Source organism: Panthera pardus, unplaced genomic scaffold (assembly GCF_024362965.1).
Source record: "Panthera pardus isolate Hobbes unplaced genomic scaffold, ASM2436296v1 HiC_scaffold_16, whole genome shotgun sequence".
NCBI lineage: Eukaryota > Metazoa > Chordata > Mammalia > Carnivora > Felidae > Panthera > Panthera pardus.
In genome coordinates, this window is record NW_026526721.1 from 155,201,454 (window position 1) to 155,221,887 (window position 20,434).

Here is a 20,434-nt window from a genome sequence, read left to right on the forward strand (position 1 = left end):
AGTAACGATTCCTACCTGGTCCGTTCCGCATTCTGGCATGTCATGGAAAGCTCGGTTTCTTAACAAAAAGAGAATTCTTGCCACGTACTCCGTAGACCCTACGGTTGTGCTACGGAGTGGCACAGCCACTACCACATCTCTACCAAGCACGTGGAAGGCGCACTGTTTAATGTGTGATGCCAGGGGTTTCGAAACTCACTGCCAACACTGCGTAAAATGTGTCAGCAACTTTTTTTACGTTACATGTTGAAATGATATTTTATGTATATTGGGTTATTTTAAATATGTTAAAACTAATTTCACCTGTTTCTCCTACCTTCTTTAATGTTTCTATTAGAAAATTTATCTATTTTTTTTTTTAATTTTTTTTTTTAATGTTTATTTATTTTTGAGACAGAGAGACACAGAGCACGAATGGGGGAGGGTCAGAGAAAGAGGGAGACGCAGAATCTGAAGCAGGCTCCAGGCTCTGAGCTGTCAGCACAGAGCCCGACGTGGGGCTCAAACTCACGGACCGTGAGATCATGACCTGAGCCGAAGTCGGACGCTTCACCGACTGAGCCACCCAGGCGCCCCTCTATTAGAAAATTTAAAAGTATATTCCCTGCTCCAATTACATTTCTGTTGGACAGTGCTGCTCTGAGGTTTCGGAACTGTGTTTGAAGTGTTTATATTTGTTCACACATGGTTTTCACAAATATGTAATACTGTTTCTATGCCAGCTTCCTCACATGCCGTTTATTTTAGCTGAATATCTCAGAAACTTTTTTTTTTTTTTTTAATTTACATCCAAGTTAGTTAGCATATAGTGCAACAATGATTTTAGGAGTAGATTCCTTAATGCCTCTTAACCCATTTAGCCCATCCCTCTCCCACAACCCTTCCATGAACCCTCCATTTGTTCTCCATATTAAGATTCTCTTATGTTTTGTCCCCATCCCTGTTTTTATGTTATTTTTTCCCCCTTCCCTTATGCCCATCTGTTTTGTCTCTTAAAGTCCTCGTATGAATGAAGTCATATGATTTTTGTCTTTCTCTGACTGACTAATTTCACTTAGCATAATACCCTCCAGTTCCATCCACATAGTTGCAAATGGTGAGATTTCATTCTTTTTGGTTGCCGAGTAATACTCCATTGTGTGTATATACCACATCTTCTTTATCCATTCATCCATCCGTCAATGGACATCTGGGCTCTTTCCATACTTTGGCTGTTGTGGATAGTGCTGCTATAAACATGGGGGTGCATGTGCCCCTTCGAAACAGCACACCTGGATCCCCTGGATAAATACCTAGTAGTATAATTGCTGGGTCGTAGGGTAGTTCTATTTTTAATTTTTTGAGGAACCTCCATACTGTTTTCCAGAGTGGCTGCACCAGCTTGCATTTCCACCAACAATGCAAAAGAGGTCCTCTTTCTCCGCATCCTCACCAACATCTGTTGGTGCCTGGGGTATTGTTAGCCATTCTGACAGGTGTGAGGTGGTATCTCATTGTGGTTTTGTTTCTATTTCCCTGATGATGAGTGATGTTGAGCATTTTTTCATGTGTCAGTTGGCCATCTGGATGTCTTCTTTGGAGAAGTGTCTATTCACGTCTTTTGCCCATTTCTTCACTGGATTATTTGTTTTTTGGGTGTTGAGTTTGATAAGTTTGATTTTGGATACTAACCCTTTATCTGATATGTCATTTGCAAATGTCTTCTCCCATTCCGTCAGTTGCCTTTTATTTTTGCTGATTGTTTCCTTCGCTGTGCAGAAGCTTTTAATTTTGATGAGGTCCCAGTAGTTCATTTTTGCTTTGGTTTCCCTTGCCTCCGGAGACGTGTTGAGTAAGAAGTTGCTGTGGCCAAGATCAAAGAGGTTTTTGCCTGCTTTCTCCTCTAGGATTTTGATGGCTTCCTGTCTTACATTTAGGTCATTCATCCATTTTGAGTTTATTTTTGTGTCTGGTGTAAGAAAGTGGTCCAGGTTCATTTTTCTGCGTGTCGCTGTCAGGTTTTCCCAGCACCACTTGCTGAAGAGACTGTCTTTATTCCATTGGATATTCTTTCCTGCTTTGTCAAAGATTCGTTGGCCATACGTTTGTGGGTCCATTTCTGGGTTCTCTGTTCTGTTCCATCCATCTGAGTGTCTGTTCTTGTGCCAGTACCATCCTGTCTTGATGATTACAGCTTTGTAATACAGCTTAAAGTCTGACATTTTTGTCTTTAAAAGGCCTAATGTCCAGATGAATCTTAGAATGAAGACAGTTGTGCAGGATTGATATTTTGGCTCTCTGCTTTGATTGAAATATTAATGTTTCCACATGCATTTGAGAGATCATGATTTTCTTGTAAACAGTTATAAAGGCATTCTTTTCTTTTAATCTTTCTAATTTAAAACAAAAAACAAAACAGCCAAACATTTACTGTCTACTGATACGTTATGTTTTTTTTTCATTTTTGTTAAGTTTGTTTATTTTGAGAGAGGCAGAGAGAGAGGGAGAGAGAGTCCCAAGTAGGCTCTACACTGTCAGCATAGAGCCCAGTCATGACCTGAGCCGAGATCGAGTCAGATGTTTAACTGACTGAGCCACCCAGGTGCCCTTTACCTTACGTTTTAAAAATGGATTTATTGAGATATAACTCAAAAATCATACAATTTGCCCTTTTAAAATTTACAATCCAGTGGTTTTTAGTATATTCACAGAGTTGTGCAACCATCACGACAGTCACTTTTAGAACACTTTAGCACCTCAGAAAGAAACCAGGCACCCTTTTCACTGTCCTTCCTCTGCCCCCAGTCTGCTCCCCAGCCCTCATTAATGTACCTTCTAACTCTATGGGTTTTTGTGTTCTGGACATTCATATGAGTGGAATCAAAGTAATATGTGGGCCTTTATGACTGGCTTCTTTCACTTAGGATAATGTTTTCAGGGTTTATCCAAGTCGTAGCATGTACCATAGTCGTTTTTATTGCTGAATAATATTTCATCATATGGATATACCTTATTTATCCATTCATCCATTGGAAGACATTTGGATTATTTGTCTGTCTTTAAGATTTTTTTAATTTCTTTATTTTTGAGTAATCTCCACACCCAACGTGGGGCTCAAACTTAAAACCCTGAGATCAAGAGTCATGTGCTCTAGCAACTGAGCCAGCCAGGCACCCCTGGATTATTTGTCTTAAAGCTATTGTGAATAATGCTGCTACCTGCATTTGTGTACAAGTTTCTGCGTAGGCGTATGTTTTTACCTTTCTTGGATATTTACCTAGAAGCAGAATTGCCAGGTCACGTAGTAATTCTGTTTCTCATTTGCGGAATTGCCAGACTGTTTCCCAGAAGGGTCGTACCATTTTATGATCCCACCAACAGAATGTGAGGATTCCACTTTGTTCACATCCTCACCAGCACTTGTGATTTGCCCGCAGTTGGATTGCACCTTGTAGTGGGTGTGAACTGGCGTCTCGCGGTGGGTGAGGTTTGCCTTTCCGTGAAGACGAATGATGTTGAGCTTCTTGTCATGTGCTCGTTGGGCATTTGTGTATCTTCCTGGGAGAAATGTTCATGCAGATCCTTTGCCCATTTTGTAACTGGGTTATCACCCTTTCATTGTTGACTTGTAAGAGTTCTTTACGTATTTCAGACACAAGACCCTTATCAGATACGTGATTTACAAATATTTTTTCCCATTCTGTGGGTTGTCTTCTCACTTTTTTGAAAGTAGCGTTTGAATCACAAAAGTTTTTCATTTTAATTGAGGTTAAAAAAAATAGAACTGAGGTAAAAGTTTTTCATTTCAATGATATTCAACCTACCTATTTTTTTTTCCTCTGATCATGCTTTCTGTGTCATATCTCAGAATCCTTTACCAAGTCCAAGGTCATGCTGGTTTACCCCTATGTTTTCCTCTAAGACTTTTATAGTTTTGGCTGCTACATTTAGGTCTTTGATCCATTTTGAGTTAACTTACATATGATAAGAGGTAAGGTCTCAGCTTAATTCTTTTGCATAGTAATACCATACTAACAGTAAAGAAGTAAGTTCATATGATCAGTCACATATTAACATTTCATTATTGCTTAGTGGTTTAATAGCAGTCTTGGGTATGTACTGAGTCTGCATTTAATAGGGCATCTTTGTTATTCATTCTGAGATTGTGATATTAGCTGAACCTTTAATTTCTGAAACTGAAATGGAATCTGTCTAGAACTTGGGGAAAAAGGTGTAACAGAACTGAAAAATAATAGGAAATAATTTGGGGGCCCACATGGGAAATGTCTGTATGAGAAAATTTTAATTACAGCATACAAAATAAAAGTGAAATTTCAATTTGTCTTTTTTTTTTAAGAAACTATAAAAATGGATAAAAAGAAAGTGCTCAGATCAAATTTAATTAAGCCCAGTTATTTAACAAGTATAAATTAAGGAACTTTAATGAGTTCATTTAGACTCTGATACTAAGTGAGTGATTTCCCATTCAGTTAAAAGGGACCTCTGAAGACCCAGTTTTTATGGGAAAAAGATGAATCAAACAAATGCTTAATAACATAAATACTACAGACAGTTCTAGTGTACGTAATCCTATTTTGGGGTGCTTAGATGGCTCAGTCGGTTAAGCATCTGACTTTGGCTCAGGTCGTGGTCTCCGGGTTCGTGGGTTCAAGCCCGCATTGGACTCCATGTTGACTGTATGGAGCCTGCTTGGGATTCTCTCTCTCCTTCCCTCCCTCCCTCCCTCCCTCCCTCCTTCCCTCCCTCCCTCCCTCCCTCCCTCCCTCTCTCTCTCTCTCTCTCTCTCTCTCTACCACTTGTACACTCTCTCTTTCTCTCACAATAAATAAATAAACAATAAAAGAATCCTATTTGTTTTCAGTTTTCGTCTGGTGGCTATATTATAGCTCATGAGACCTACCTAGAACGGAATTATGGCTAATAATCTTTTGAACCTCTTGTTGCTTTTATGACCAAGTATGTGGTCCTTACTGAAATGTGTCCATTTAGACTCAGTTCTACCAAAGAAGGAACATGCGTGTGTGACATTTCTTTCACATCAGCAGTGTTCGGATAATTCTTCCGTCGTCTGCCGTTCTGTGGAAGCCCCATAGGGCCACCGCAGCCATTTACCAAATCATTTAACCCCTCTAGGCCTTACTTTTCTTTTTTGTCACGTAAGCGAATGGGGTTGGGCGGTCTTCAGGTCCTGAGTGTAAAATGCTGTGTCTGTGGCTTCAGGAATTTGATTTGCTGCCTAGGCTAGGACTGGGTCCTTTGGCATGGTAGATTTGCTTGAAAAAACCTTTTTTCAGCTTCTTTGTGCTGGGCTTCGTTTGTTTTGGATTGGGGTGTGTGAGTAAGCGTTTTTGCAGAAAGCTGTTATTAGAAAGCAAAATGTTTATGGAAGACATGACGTGAAAAACTTATTTACCTCTTAAATTTTCTTAAGATTTGAGAGTTGACAAGTTTAACATTTTGGAGATTATTGTAAATACATGGAAATAGTTTGAAGGATTTTTTTTTTTAAGTAGGCTCCATACGCACAGTCGGGCTCGAACTCATGACCCCAAGATCAAGAGTTGTGTGACCTACCAACTGAGCCATCCAGGCGCCCTCATTATTATTATTATTATTTTTTTTTTTTTTTAATTATAAAATCTAGTACCATAATCAGCTTGGAAGAAATCCTTTTTTATTTTATTTTTTTAACATTTATTTATTTTTGAGAGACAGAGTGAGACAGAGCACAAGTTGGGGAGGGGCAGAGGGAGAGGGAGACACAGAATGCAAAGCAGGCTCCAGGCTCCGAGCTGTCAGCACAGAGCCCGACGCGGGGCTCGAACTCACAGACTGCAAGATCGTGACCTGAGCCGAAGTCGGACGCTTAACCGACTGAGCCACCCAGGTGCTCCCGTTTGTATTTTTTTTTAATGTTTGTTTATTTTTGAGAAAGAGAGTATATGCAAGCCGGGAAGGGGCAGAGGGTGGGGTCAGAGGATCCGAAGCTGGCCCTGTGCTGACAGAGCCCGATGCAGGTCTCGAACTCACGAACCGTGAGATCATGAGCTAAGTCAAAGTTGGACTTGGGGCCCCTGGGTGGCTCAGTCGGGTAAGTGGCCGACTTCAGCTCAGGTCATGATCTCGCGGTCCGTGAGTTCAAGCCCCGCATCGGGCTCTGTGCTGGCAGCTCAGAGCCTGGAGCCTGCTTCCGATTCTGTGTCTCCCTCTCTCTCTGCCCCTTCCCTGCTTGCTCTCTGGCTCTCACTCTCTCAAAAATAATAAACGTTAAAAAAAAAACTAAAAAAAAAAAAGTTGGACACTCAACCGACTGAGCCACACAAGGTGACCCAGAAGAAATTCTGTGTTGGATTTTTTGTGTGTTTAATGTTTGTCTATGTATTTTTGAGAGAGAGCAAGCACGGGCAGTAGAGGAGCAGAGAGAGAGGGAGGTAGAATCCCAAGCAGGCTCCGCGCTGTCAGTGCAGAGCCTGATGCAGGACTCGAGCCCACAAACCGTGAAATCGTGACCTGAGCTGAAATCAAGAGTCAGACGTTCAACCAGCTGAGCCACCCAGGCGCCCCTCTTCATTGGATTTTTTGGGGCCAATTTTTCAAACAATGTTCACTATAAGATTGCTTTGTAAATGTATTTTCCTTTGACAAATGGTGAGTAAGTTTACCCCCATTTTAGCCTCTCTTAATAAGGGTTAAACTATTTCAGACATTTGTTTTACATTCATTTAACTTACAGAGTGTGTGGCTTGGCAGATTTTGATGCCCAGTCTTACATGGCTTGGTGCTTTAAGGAAAGTCCTCACCCCCATTTCTTTCCTTTCTCTTTTCTTGTCTTTTTTGTTCTCTCCTTTCCGAGGGTTGGCGGTCTGTGGACCCAGAGCGAGCTCCTCCAGCATGCAGAGGAGAGAATGTGGGGTTGTGACAGACCCTCCATGGGAGGGGGAGAGGGGCCGGGAGAAGCTCTGTGTCTCTTCCCTTGAGGTATAGTTCTTCCAGTCTGGTGACCTGTCAGATCCACTGAGTGCTTGGTAAAGCAGATTGGACAGTGACTCGAGGAAGCAGTGGGGTAGGGGTGGGGGGGGGGGGGCTCGGTATTTTAAGTAGCAGCTCTCAAAAGTAAAGTGAGTTCTCCAGGGGCTTGGTAGACCGAGCTGTGTGTGTTTGCAGTGTTCGAGCCCTGCAGGAATTACGCACAGTGGAGTGTTGACTCCTAAGAGGCAAAGGAGGATGAAAGGAGGAGGATGAGAAGCTGGGGCAGATTGTGAGGCACCGAGGAAAGAGGAGCCATAAATGTTGGCTTGAGTTTCGTGCAGTGATGCTTGCTTAGTCCTGACAGCTCTTGATCAGAATGCCAACCCACAGAGTTCCACGTTCACATACGTGAGTATTTTTGACAAGAGAGATCGTTGTTGTGATTTGACACGATACCTTGTGGGAGAAGAGGTAAAAGTTGAGGAAACCACATTGTACCTGGTACATGCAACAGGAACCTGCTGCAATCTTACATGACTGATTTCTGGACCCAAAGTCAGCTTGACAGGGGGCTGGAGCAGTAATAGCCCCCCACTGTCGGGAGAGGCTGGGGCAGGCTTTTCCCAGCAAGCCAGCCCCAAGGTGTGGCCGTCCCGGACGCCAGGCCCCACAGCTTGTGGGACATTCCCCTGTCTGAGGGAGCTTTGTCCTCGAGGCAGCCTCCCAGCAGGACAGGTAGAGGTCTGGGTGCCTGAGTCAGAAAAAACACCGAAAGCTGTGGCCTCACCTGTTAGCCACCGCCTGCACAGATGCTGAGGAGTTGCGATAGTCTGTGGGCAGGAGACAAAAGATAGTGGGCTTCTGCTTTTAAGGAGCTTATGTTTTGCCCTGACCTTCGGCCAAGTCATGAATGAAAATGGACATGAAACTTTGTGATGGTCATTCGTATAGGCCCTAAGCCCATGGGAGGCCTTGGGCCTCTGGAGATGGAGACTCAGGCTTTAACAGTCGTTTGTCTTCATCGGCAGTACATACGTACCTGGCTAGTGAATGGGTATTCATTGCCATTTTAAAATGGAAACTACAGGGCGCCTGGGTGGCTCAGTCAGTGAGGCGTCTTGACTCTTGGCTTCGTCTCAGGTCGTGATCTCCCGGTTTTGTGAGTTCTGGCTCTCGGTGCTGGCAACGCCGAGCCTGCTTGGGATATTCTCTCCCTCCCTCTCTCTCCCCCTCTCTCTCTCTGTCTCTCTCTCTCTGCCATCCCCCCCACCACTTGCGCTCTCTCTCAAAATAAACAAACCTAAAGCAAAATTTTCTCACGGCAAATTTTTAAAAAACAATAAAGTAAAAACTACAGATAAGCCAAAAGAGGAAATTAAGTCCTCCTTAATCTCAGGACAGAGCTAGGCAGTGAGGAGCTTCTGCACAGGGGAGAGAACTAGCCAAGGTCTCCCTCCTCTGGGCCCATGAGGAAGGGGATGTTGCCCAGAGGCTGTGGCCACAGAGCAGCCTGGCTGGTCGAGACAGCTCCTGGAAACACTGACATATCCCTTTGAGAATGACACTCCTTGCCTGCTTTTGCTCTTTTCTGTGAACAGGGTTCAGATTTTCAATTAGGAGTTCAGTTAGAAAATTGAAACTTCTGATGTTTGGAGTACATTGGTTGCTTCCATTTTATTTTATTTATATTTTATTATTTTATTTTATTTATTTTTTTTTTTTAAGTAGGCTCCATGCCCAACGTGGGGCTTGAATTCACAGCCCCGAGATCAAGAGTCACATGCTCTACTGACTGAGCCAGCCAGGCACCCCTGTTTTCTTCCCTTTTAAAAAGACGAGTTTGAGTACCTATGTGTGCATAGGTATACATGCATTAAAAAAATCGTAACATAATCCCTCCTTTCTGTTTTATCTGTAGGCTGTCCTGTGAACTGATAGAGTACCACTGTGATCGGATGGGAAGGGCGGTGAATTGGGGATCAATATTAGTCCCGACTCAAGTCACACACACTCTAAGCTAGGGAATATATTTAATGACTTTGGATTTCAGTTTCTACCTTCATAAAACAAGGGACCGCATTAGGCACTCTTTCAGCCCTGCCACTGTGGCTTAAGGCCGTAAATGTCCATTTCCTTGTGTTTCCTCTGGGACCAGTCTACCTTTCTGTGTTCTTCGATGCCGAGGGAGCACTTTGCCTTCAGTGGACAAGTTTCCAAGGTTCCAGAAACCAGGAGTCATCCAGTGAAGCGGAAACAGCAGGTCGCTTCTGGATTTGCCCCACTGTGCTTTCAGAAGGGCCGTTTCTAGTCAGAGGATTTCAGATTACTAGAAAACTGCGGTGATGCAGTGGTTCCATTTTGCTTAGCCTGAAATCGCAACCCAAATGCACTTAATGATACACATATGTACTGTAATTTGTAAACATAGCTCAAAACCCTGTATCTTCGTTGGTTCCCTTGTGGCTGGCCATTCAGACCTCATTTCTACTTGACAGGGGTTTATTTTAAGATCGCTTTTTAGAGCGGTTGTTTAACATTCAAGTGATCTATTAGTGCCAAGTCCTTGGCTAGACCTGCCGTAAATGAGCTGCCCGTTAAGTAGAAAACCGAATGGAAATTTAGCTTTCCAGCCCAACTTAGCAAAATCAACGTAACCTGAATTTTCTTATCTTCACACGTAGCTTTTCAGCCTGCTTTCTCTCTTGAATATTCACATAGTGTGTAGGTGAATGGAATTCTTTTAGTTAGTCTTGATACTGTTGCTTAGGGAGAACTATAGACTTCTTAACAGGTTCAGAGAGGAACACTTTACAGGAAGCTAAGTGGATTTGTTAGTAACTTGATTGTATTTCTTCAGGAGATGGGTTTGAAAAAATAAGATCTGCTTCTGTAACTGTATTTCCAGGATGTTAAATGTTCTGTGGGAAGTAAGTTCTCACTAGGCCCGTAACTGCATCCTTTTTTTGACAGGCAAAATATATATTGTAACTCTTTTGGTTATTTTGTTAGAGATGGGAGTCAGCCGGATGGAAGCTAAAGGTGATTTAGGTAAATGGCAGCACAGCGTGCCTTAGATGGTAGTTTCTCCTTCATCCTAACGCTTAACCGTGGCTTCCTCCTTTCCAGATTGTCACAGCTATAATCAGGGCCTTCTTTCCTATTGAATAACAAATACAGCTGTTGTCAATTTTGTAACTCAGGTTTTCAGCCCTTCCCTTTTGTGTTCCAGATGCTCCATACTTGCCTGCAGTGCTTACGTGGCTCTGGCTTTAGGTGATAACCTTATGGCTTTGAATCACGCAGATAAACTTCTTCAGCAGCCCAAGCTGTCAGGATCCCTTAAGTAAGTGTGGCTTGCCCTGTGCGTCCGGGTTTGTTTTGTGTGGGGGTTTTCGATAGTTTTTGGTGCATATTGCTGCTTTTTGCCCCCTCGGTGGGATGTAGATTATCTAGACAAGGCAACTGATTGAAGCATTAATTTGGTAATTCCGTGTGAGGCTCTTTTCCCTTGGACCTCAAGGATTAACAGCGATAGCGTTTGCTGGACGGGGCGTCAGGAAGTGGGAACTGCTCAGTGTCTCCTGTCCGCTGCTGGGCCTGTCTGGAGCGCGTGTCCACATATTGGTCCCCAAGATAAAGGGAGTCCTCAGGGAGAAGTCCCACACGACAAGGAGTTTCTTCAACGGGATAAATCTGATGCAAGGACTGCGGTTTCAAGGGGCCGACAAGCATTCTGAGTACAGGAGTTTTATTCAGACTCCGCAGAGGCCTCCTCACTAGTAGTGTCATTGTCATTCTAACATTTGCTAAAGCACATCTTTCCTTTTATGGAAATTGAATGAGAAGCGGCACCCTCTGAATCTTTGTATGCGGCTTTTACTCAAAGCCACAAATACTCTGCATACCATTAGGAAAGTTGTTTTTCTCATTCATCCTGTGGGTGAATACTTATGATCTCCAAAATAGAATGACTTACTCTTGCGTTTTAGTGGTCTTGTTTATAATGTGCAGTGCTTAGAATTGTGAGATCGGACTCTGAGGGATAATTCTGCTAACGTTTAATTATTTTTGTCTTCAAGAAAACGTATTACTGTATACAAGCATCTAAAATTAACATCGATTAAGGCTGTTTCAGGCCAGTGTTCCCCAAACACACGTTTGTATTTCAAAAAAAAAAAAAAAAAAAAGAGCATCCGGTGAGGTAAGAGACTGCCACAATTCAGACCTAAGACAGCTGCCCTTCTGCAAGAAAACCTCATCCAGCATCCGTCCAGGCCAGGCCGGGAGGGAGCCTGAGTTCCAGCTGGAGGCAGGCGGGCTCCCTCTGAGGGGAGGCTCCGTCGCCCAGCTCCGTGAAGCCCCAGCGAAGTCCCAGCCAGCCGGGTCGGCTGCCACAGCCATCGCCACAATCCAGCGCTCAGGCTGTGGCTGTGACGCGCTCGGCCAGTGCGAGAGCCAGAGCGGTGTTCTGTTTTTCTTTTCAACAGAAATGAAACCCAAGTCCTCACTGCTTCTTAAAATTCTTGGGTTGACATTGTGGTCCCTATTCTCAGATAAATCCCAAGTAGGTTCGTGCCCTCTGTTGGACGGTTTCTAAGTTCATTTATCAACTTTCAGGGGATTGGCCAAGTCATGTCGGGTCATTTCTTTTTTGATTCTCTTAACTCTCCTTTCCTGAGTGTTGGTTTCTTAGTGAACAGCGAGATCGCTGTCTGTCTTCCCAGTAAAGACAGGTAGGTCGTTCTGCATCTGGCAGCTCAGCAGCTCGACCCCCCTCACTCCTTGTTGCTTTCTGGACACGTAGTCAAAGGTTTCTTGGCTTTGGGTGTCACGAAGGCGTTGCATTTGGCTAAAAACGGAAAATGTCTTGAAATAAATTCACAGAAAACAATTTGAACTAGTTCTTTAGATATATGTGTTTGTGTTTTGCAATGATTACTGGCTTGTGGATACTAAAGAAAAACTTCAAATTATCTTATTTCAAAATATAATTGAAGTTACTGATTTTTTAAAAACTTGTCCGTTCTGTTAGAGTATTTGGTGGAGAAGCAAAGTAAAAAGTCATTGCAGCTCCTGGTACTTAGAAGAAATTCCTTAATAAAAAATTAAAGAGCTCTTGAGTAGTTAATGCATATTAAAAAATCCCTAAAAAGATTATATTGAAAAAAGCCTAAAATTTGAGGGCTTGAGATTCATGGGGACAGATTCAGTTGGGGCAGGCTAGCTATAGTAGGTGAGACCTGAGCTAACCATTTAAAAGGAGTTGGGCATAGAGATTAAATAAATTAAGTAAGTAAAAAAATTTAAAAAAAAATATGGGGGGGCCCCTGACTGGCTCAGTCAGTGGAGTCTCCAACTCTTGATCTTGGTGTTGTGAGTTCAAGCCCCATCATGGATGTAGAGATTACTTTACAAATAAAATCCTAAGTAAGTCAATCTTTAAAAAAAGAAGAGGAGTAGATATTGGCTTGTGGGGATGAGGCCAGGCTTGCCCAAGAAGGCAAGGCCACCGGGGAGCAGTGGGTGTGCCCAGCCCAGGACACTGTCTGGTGGGATGAAGAGCCATCTCTGAGGGGGTGGGAATAGTGACTGGATATAGAAACGTGGGACCAAACTTGGAGAACTTTAAATCGATAAAAGTTTTGTTCTCATGTAGAAAAAGTCATTAAGATTTTCAGCAAGCGTGTAAAATATCTAATCCCGTTTTATTTTTGAAAAATCAACCAGGTGATCGTAGGGAAAAATCATCTTGTAAGCAAAGGACTGGAAGAAGCAGGCTGTTGTAAGCCAGGAGGATGTGTATCTGTCCTGATGTCAGTGGGCATAAAGTAGATTTGACAAAGCAGGAAACCTCTGGAATAGAAGTAAAGTTGGTCCAACCCACATCTGGTCTCAGTCCAGTCTGGCCCTCCGCTGTCTCTGGACCCGTCCAGCAGCAGAGCCTGATGGCTTCATCCTTCGACCGAGCTGCTGTTTTAGAACTTCGTTCTAAAACAGAGCTTCATGTTGATGTTACTTTCTGCATAAACAGAACAGTATGTTTGCCTGTTGTCAGCTGCTTTCTTAATTGACGCATGTCATTTGTTCCAGCTTAGCTAATATAAACAATTGTTGTATATTTTAAGATACTTTTATAAAGAGATAAAATTTAGCCCTTAATTAATCCATTTATAGACGTGAAATACATGAAGCATATGTACACCAAAGCTTGTTGTACACTGGGTGTTGTGTGTATGTGATCTGTTTATTTCATTTAGGTTTTTGGGCCATTTATATGCTGCAGAAGCCCTCATCTCTCTGGACAGGATATCTGATGCCATTACTCACTTGAACCCCGAGAATGTCACTGATGTTTCCTTGGGCATCTCTTCAAATGAACAGGACCAAGGTTCGTGAGGACACATTTGATCAGAACTGGTCACCATTTCCACAGCCTTCCTGTTGTAACTCAGGATGTGTGGAAATTCAAGGGCACAGTTGGAAAGGGAAGGAAATTTTAGGTTGGCCGTCTACAAATTTGGCTGTACTTACTTTGTAGTAATTGTTTGCTGGGTAGATCTGGGAGTTGATTATCATATGGTCTAAATGCTCATTATAGAGGGGTTCCTGGCTGGCTCAGTTGGTAGAACGTGCAACTCTGATCTCGGGGTCATGAGTTCGAGCCCCGTGTTGGATGTAGAGATTACTTACCAAAAAGAAAAGAGAGACTATTTTAAATCAGTTTTCACTTTTGAAAGCATGGTAGTATTAGAAAAATTTGTTTTGTTTTGAAACGTTTGTGTGTATTTATTTTGAGAGAGCGTGTGTGCATGCATGGGAGCCGGGCACAGAGAGAAGAGAGAACCCCGAGCAGGCTTCACGCTCAGGGCAAAGCCCAACCCCGGGGCTTGATCCTGCAGCCTGCAAGATATCAACCTGAGGCATTATCAAGAATCTGACACTTAGGGGCACCTGGCTGGCTCAGTGGCTTGAGCGTTTGACTTCAGCTCAGGTCATGATCTCAGTGCAAGAGTTTGAGCCCCGCATCGGGCTCTGTGCCAACAGCTCAGGGCCTGGAGCCTGCTTTGGATTCTGTGTCTCCCTCTCTCTCTCCCCCTCCCCTGTTTGCTCTCTGTCTCTCTCTCTCTCTCTCTCTCTCTCTCTCTGTCTCTCAGAAATAAATAAACATTAAAAAAATTAAAAAAAAAAAAAAGAATCTAACACTTAACCGACTGAGCCACCCAGGCACCTCTAGAACGATTCGTTTTGATTCTCATACTGTATTTTTCTCTTTGGAGGGATTCAGCAGTCCAGGGAAAAGTAGAAAGCATTCAAAAGTGAGTTTTAAATCATGGCTAAGTTTTTAAGGAAGCAAGACTGGCATTCATTGTATTCAAGATTATTATGCAGGCATGGGGGGAGGGGGCTACCTACCGGTATCCTCCAGTAGAGCCTCCCACGACATACTGAGAGATTGCTTCGATAGAGTGGATTTTTCCATTTCATAAACAGACTAGGTTTCTAGAAAATACGCCGTGTTGTCCAACCCCCCTCAGGTTTGTTTTCTTGTCTTTGTAGGATCGGACAAAGGTGAAAATGAAGCAATGGAATCCTGTGAGTAAGAAGTTTCGTAAATACTTAAAGTAGCCTCGCTCACATCCCAAAGATGTAGACTCAAGCCTTCTGTGTCCTTCATTTGTCAGCCTAAAAATAGGGCTGAGCTCTATTCTGCGCAGCCGCTGGGGCGGTCGATTGGGTGGCGCTCTTGCCCTTGCCCTGGCCTCTTCAGCACGGTCCGCGCTCTTTTTCCCCAGCTGGGAAGCGGGCCCCCCAGTGCTACCCCAGTTCCGTCACCTCTGCCAGGACCGTGATGCTGTTCAATCTCGGCAGCGCCTACTGTCTGCGGAGCGAATACGACAAGGCTCGAAAGTGTCTGCACCAGGTGAGGCCAGCAAAAGGTTTGCAGTCTATGGGTCTTGTTGCTGAGTTTGAGGCTCTGGTCAGTTTGTTAAAAATCAGAATATTACTTTCCCAAGCTTAAAAATACCCTTGCAAGGTAAACAACCGATCAGCTATTGAAAATGAACTAGGCACTTACTGGAGAGTTCTTCCTGATAGTTTTAATAATTAAAATTTCAGAAGACTGGAAACCAATGTAAATAAGGGATCATCTAAGTAATGGTGCATCCATATAGCCGAACACGTGCATCTGTAAACTCTGTGTAGCAAAATGATGACATATCCGAGACCTGCTAAGTGAAAGGACCTTTTGTACGTGCATAAAAGAGCTGTCGAAGGGCACGCTAGAAGCTGCGGAGACTGGTCATGGGGCGGCAGGGCACGAACCGTGGGGCTGGAGCACTAAAGCAAGAGACTTCAGACAGAGAGCTGGCAGCCTGTCCCTGAAATGCACCCCTGAATCCTGCCGCTGAAATGGTGCATCATCACTAGGGCCCCGGGAAGATTTTGAGTGAGCCTCTTTAGGATTCCCGCCCATCCCCGATGAGTCACGGACCCTTACCTATACAAGGGGAGGATGTAACACCAGTGGCAGCTCCAGAGGGATGTCACAGACTCAGAAAGGGGCAATTCCTCAAAAGGATAATCATTCAGCAAGTGTCTGAGCACTTATTTCTCAGTAAGCCATGGGAATAAGACAGTAAACAGGTAGGCATGCTACGACCCTGCCTAAGAAGGGAATTGCAAGGTCAGAGGGATGCAGACTTCTAAGACTTCAAATACGGAGAGTTTGTGCCGAATGGTGTGTTCACCGGCAGCACATGAGAGGGCCCACGTCCCTGTATGCTTGTCGGGGGAACTGACGTTGAAATTGAACCTGTTCTCCAGAGATAATGGTGGCTCCTGGAAGTTTCCTAGGAAGTCCACCATATTGTGTATAGCATTGAAGAACCTTACCGTGCAGAAATAGCCAAGAGTGATATCTAGTTAACTTAGTGGCATCTCGTCGGCACTTCTGATCCCAAATCAGAAAAGTTGAGTGATGGGACTATCCAGGGAAACGTGTGTGCTGTCATCTCGCAGTTGAGTCACACAAGTTGACGGGGAAGGAGTTGAAAAACTCACTGCTCTTAGTGGCAGGGCTAGGGTATTTAACAACCCTTCTGAGAGTGCCCATGGACCCCAGTGACTGGAGCAAACAGGGCCTTTGATCCAAGCTGCAGCGTGCACAGTCTAGCTCAGGTTCTCGTGCAGCAGGTGGCCGCGGCGGCTGCCACGCCGGGAGAGACAGATGGGTCAGGGCTGGCTCTGGGTCTGAAGGGGCGGGGTTGTTTTGGTCCCTTGGGGTTTAGGTTAATCCAGTGCCTGAACCTGTGTTAATTGGGAGGCCCGCCCTGCCTGGGAGGGCAGGGCCGTGCTCTGCGGAGATGGTTCCGAGGTTCCCTGCCCACCACTAGCCTTGCTGAACGGCCAGTGAGCACAGCACCAGCAAGTCTCATAAAATTGCTGCTGTGAATTCTCGTACCTGCGGGAAAGCTGCAGACCGTAGTCCACGCAGAGAACGATAAGTGACCTGCGGTAACTAGCCACCTGGAGGCAAAGTGGACATTGCAGCACCCACAGCATGCTGGGAAGAGGCTCTTGCCCGAATGAGGCTTGGCCCGGAAGTGTGAACTCTGTTTCCTGAACCGAGTGGTTGCCCCTCAGGGCGGTGGTGAGAGGAACAAAAGCCTCCCTGCATCACTCGTGAGGAACTTAGGTCGTGTGCCCTGGGTGCGAGTCCCTGCTCACCCGAAATTTCTCCTGGGGCTGCCGGGAGCTGACCTTGTGCAAGCGTCTGGTCCCCCAGACGTCTCCCATCTCCACAGCTGGGCCTGCGAGTCCTGTCTCCCCATTTTCTGCTCCGATTCCATTCTGAGAGAGAGGACTGAGGCGGGCGCCTCCCCGAAGCTCTCCGTTCCCCAGAAACCTATTTTTGTCTGCGTATCCACGGTGCATTTGCTCTCCTCTCTCCCTAGCATTTGGGGAAATCTGTTTGCATTACTGTTAGCCGTTTGCACGCCTGTGGTTCTCAGGATGAGTCCGTGTCTTAGCCGCACGGACTAAGACTTCCCGTCTGGTCAGGAAGCGGCTGTACGAGTGCACTTTCTGATCAGGGAGCAGGCAGACCAGCCTGGCACCAGAGCACCCGAGACTGGATGGGGAAATACGAGTTGATAGTGCGGGTGGGGAAAGGGCTGCAGCCCAGAGAGGCCCAGCCTGAGGAAACAGACCTCTGGTCTCGGCACGGCTGACCCAGAGCAAGCCCGGCGTCCTTTCTCAGGACTGGTCAGGGAGAAACTGCTAGCTGGAGATGTGACCCTCGGGTCCAGAAAAGGACAGCGTGTTGCTTAAATAGTTAAATTATTTTATTTGACAGAGTGCTATTTCAGTCCTCAAGAATGAGGACATCGAAAATGCTTAGTGGTATGCTTGTTTCTAAGTTTTTGGTGGCCTTTTTTTCCCCCCCGAGAGCAAGTGTTGTGGAGGGGCAGAGAGAGAGGGAGAGAGAGAATCCCACGCAGACTCCACACTGTCAGCACAGAGCCCAACACGCACTCAGACTGGTGAACCATGAGATCATGACCTGAACTGAAATCTAGAGCCGGATGCTTAACCAGCTGAGCCACCCGGGTGCCCCCGTGTCACCAACTTTTTCTTTTTAGTTTGAATTCTTACTGCTTAGGTTGGGAACTTGGGGCCTACGATACTGAGTTGTCACTTAGGAACACAAATGGACATGCAGATTTGAATATAAATGCAACGATGTCTAGAGTGAAAGCCACCAACAGACCTGCACCAGTGAGTGACTGGAGTGTAGAATGAGAAATGTCTGACATCTTCTTAAAACCAAATAGAGTCAACACATGGGAGAAAAACCCCAAGCAGGCAAAAACCAAGAGGGAAGAAAAGTTTTCCCCTATTAAGAATTCATGATGGGGGCGCCTGGGTGGCTCAGTCGGTCGAGCGGCCGACTTCGGCTCAGGTCACGATCTCACGGTCTGTGGGTTCGAGCCCCGCGTCGGGCTCTGGGCTGATGGCTCGGAGCCTGGAACCTGCTTCGGATTCTGTGTCTCCCTCTCTCTCTGCCCCTCTCCCACTTGTCCTCTCTCTCTCTGTCTCTCTCTCAAAGATAAATAAAATGTTAAAAAAAATATTTTTAAAAAGGAATTCCTAGGTAAGGAAAATCATCGAACTAAAAATTACATGTGCAGTTGAATCTGTAGGGACAAGGGCAGATGTCAGAGCAGAACTGTAGTCGCTCCTGGGAGCTCCTGTGAGAAGGAGCTGCACCAGTTTGCGAACTTGCCATTGGTAGGCTTCGTTTTTCCCCTGTCGGCATTCCTTGGAGTTTGTCTCGAGCGGTTGGTTTTTCACGGGGGGTCTTTTTGTTTCGAGCACAGGCGGCTTCAATGATCCACCCTAAGGAGGTGCCCCCTGAGGCCATCTTACTGGCGGTCTACCTCGAGCTGCAGAATGGTGAGTCTTCTCTCTCGTTAGGACCGGACCCTTTCAAAGAGCCCCAGGCTTTTGGTGTCTGCTTTACCTCCTGGAATCTGAAACTTTGCCTTCCTTGAACGTATTGCCCATCAAGTTCTCCTACCGGTGAACTTTTGGTATCTTACAGATTCCTGCTTCTTGCGAGTGAGCCATATCTGCTTCTTTTTTTAATCTGTGAAAAGGCAGGGAAGCATAGCTTCTGACAGCTAATTACGGTTTAATCCCTGCTAATTAACCTTTCTCTTAGGCAGCCCAAATGAATTGAGAACATGAGTCAGGACGCCAGTCGCTAAGAGTTGTACACTGTAGCACTTGGAACATAGATGTCATTAGTGAGTTTTACAGGAAGCCAGTTTTGCTGAGAATCATCCAAACCTAAATCCAGGCCATACCTCTGAGCACATACAACCCTTGAGGACGTGGCTTCTGAGAAGAACGGCTGCGGGCCCTGTCTAAGACAGCGTGAAGCAGAGAGGAGACCTGTGTGGAGGAAATTAAAGAAACAGACATACTAAGAGTTCTAAGTCGTGTCTCCTTTTGATCGTGGGAATCCTTACATGCTTCCTTTCTTTTTAATTTTTTTTTTTTTTTAACGTTTATTTATTTTTGAGACAGAGACAGAGCATGAATGGGGGAGGGTCAGAGAGAGGGAGACACAGAATCTGAAACAGGCTCCAGGCTCCGAGCCGTCAGCACAGAGCCCGACGCGGGGCTTGAACTCACGGACTGCGAGATCGTGACCTGGGCCGAAGTCGGCGGCTCAACCGACTGAGCCACCCAGGCGCCCCGGTTCCTTTCTTTTTATAGCTGTCGCCAGCATTTAAGTGCCTGGTACCCAGCTGGCCTTGGCTTCCCGAAAGCTGTGATTAGGGCTGGCCCACTGGTCCCAGAGCCCTCTTCCATGCAGTCGACCTTCGGAGACCAGTTCTCAAGCTGGGCTGTGTCTTCGAATCACTGTGGGGCTCTTGCCCAGGGCGCACCCCGTGTCTCTGAAATCGGTTTCAGGGGATGGGACAGATGTGTTATGTGGCTTCAGGGTGCAGCAACGGCGGCAGACTGCTGCTCTCCTGGACCACCTTTGACTCCCTTGCACGCTGCTGATGGCTCGCTTTGTGCGTGATGGTGTTTATGCTGCTTCGTTAACGGGAAGTGTTTTTATAGGTAACACCCAGCTGGCCTTACAGATCATCAAAAGGAATCAGCTGCTTCCTGCGGTGAAAACACTGTCTGAGATGAGAAAGAAGCCAGTGTTCCAGCCTGTCCACCCGGTCCAGCCCATCCAAATGCCGGCTTTCACTGCACACAGAAAGTGACATTTTTGCTCTCAGAAAACTGTTACTTGAGACCGGGGGGTATCTACAGGCCTTTTCAGTTGTATCACGGCAGAACGAATAAAAGAAAGATGGTGAAAGGTGCTAGTTTTGAAGACACGCTTTTGAAACGATTCTAACCCCTGGTTTTCTTTTTGCAGGAAGCTTAGTTAAAATTAAGGGTTCACAAACTCATTTTCATCTGTTCTTCTTTAGTCTTAAACTGTGAGCCATTATGTGATGTATCTGTGTCATAGGCAAGTAAAACACGGTCTTACCAGAAGAGTCTTGTACAGTTTTGTTGTTCTTGCAGCCGTTGGACTGTCTTAGCCCCTGAGGTTTAGTGCTCAAGCTTTCAAACCTGCCACAGCTGTCAGTAGATGAGCAGCCAACCCAGCAGCTGGCCTGGGGGCAGAGAGGAGGGACACCGATGTGTTTTCTGCCTCCTTGGGACTGAAAGGACCAGAAAATGCAGAGTGAAACCCACGGGGCCAGTAAAATTGGCTTCAGAGGAGACAACTGGGCTGATAGGAATCACTTGCTTCAAGATTAGAGATGAAGAGCAAGCCGGTTGAGGGCGCTGGTTTTGTTCACCCCGCCTGCACCCTCAGGCAGAGGCCCCGCTTCTGGAGGCTGTCAGCAGGGAGCCCCAGGTTCATGGCTAAGCCCCGTGCAGG

General features: G+C 45.5%; 1 protein-coding gene across 9 annotated transcripts in view; it reads left to right on the forward strand.

Moving 5' to 3' along the window:
* Positions 1-20,040, forward strand: part of CNOT10 (CCR4-NOT transcription complex subunit 10) — a 71,149-nt gene extending 51,109 nt beyond the window's left edge. For 3 of the 9 annotated variants that reach the window (XM_019418599.2, XM_019418592.2, XM_019418593.2), the window contains exons 14-19: positions 10,178-10,312; positions 13,227-13,357; positions 14,527-14,562; positions 14,763-14,890; positions 18,351-18,426; positions 19,609-20,040. In XM_019418599.2, the coding sequence (XP_019274144.1) occupies positions 10,178-10,312; positions 13,227-13,357; positions 14,527-14,562; positions 14,763-14,890; positions 18,351-18,426; positions 19,609-19,760 (658 nt within the window). In that variant the 3' untranslated portion in view covers positions 19,761-20,040. Of the gene's footprint in view, positions 1-10,177; positions 10,313-13,226; positions 13,358-14,526; positions 14,563-14,762; positions 14,891-15,087; positions 17,002-18,350; positions 18,427-19,608 lie in introns of those variants that run through there. The other 6 variants (XM_019418594.2, XM_019418595.2, XM_053904076.1 and 3 more) reach the window with 4 other exon arrangements.
* Positions 20,041-20,434: the final 394 nt, after the last annotated feature.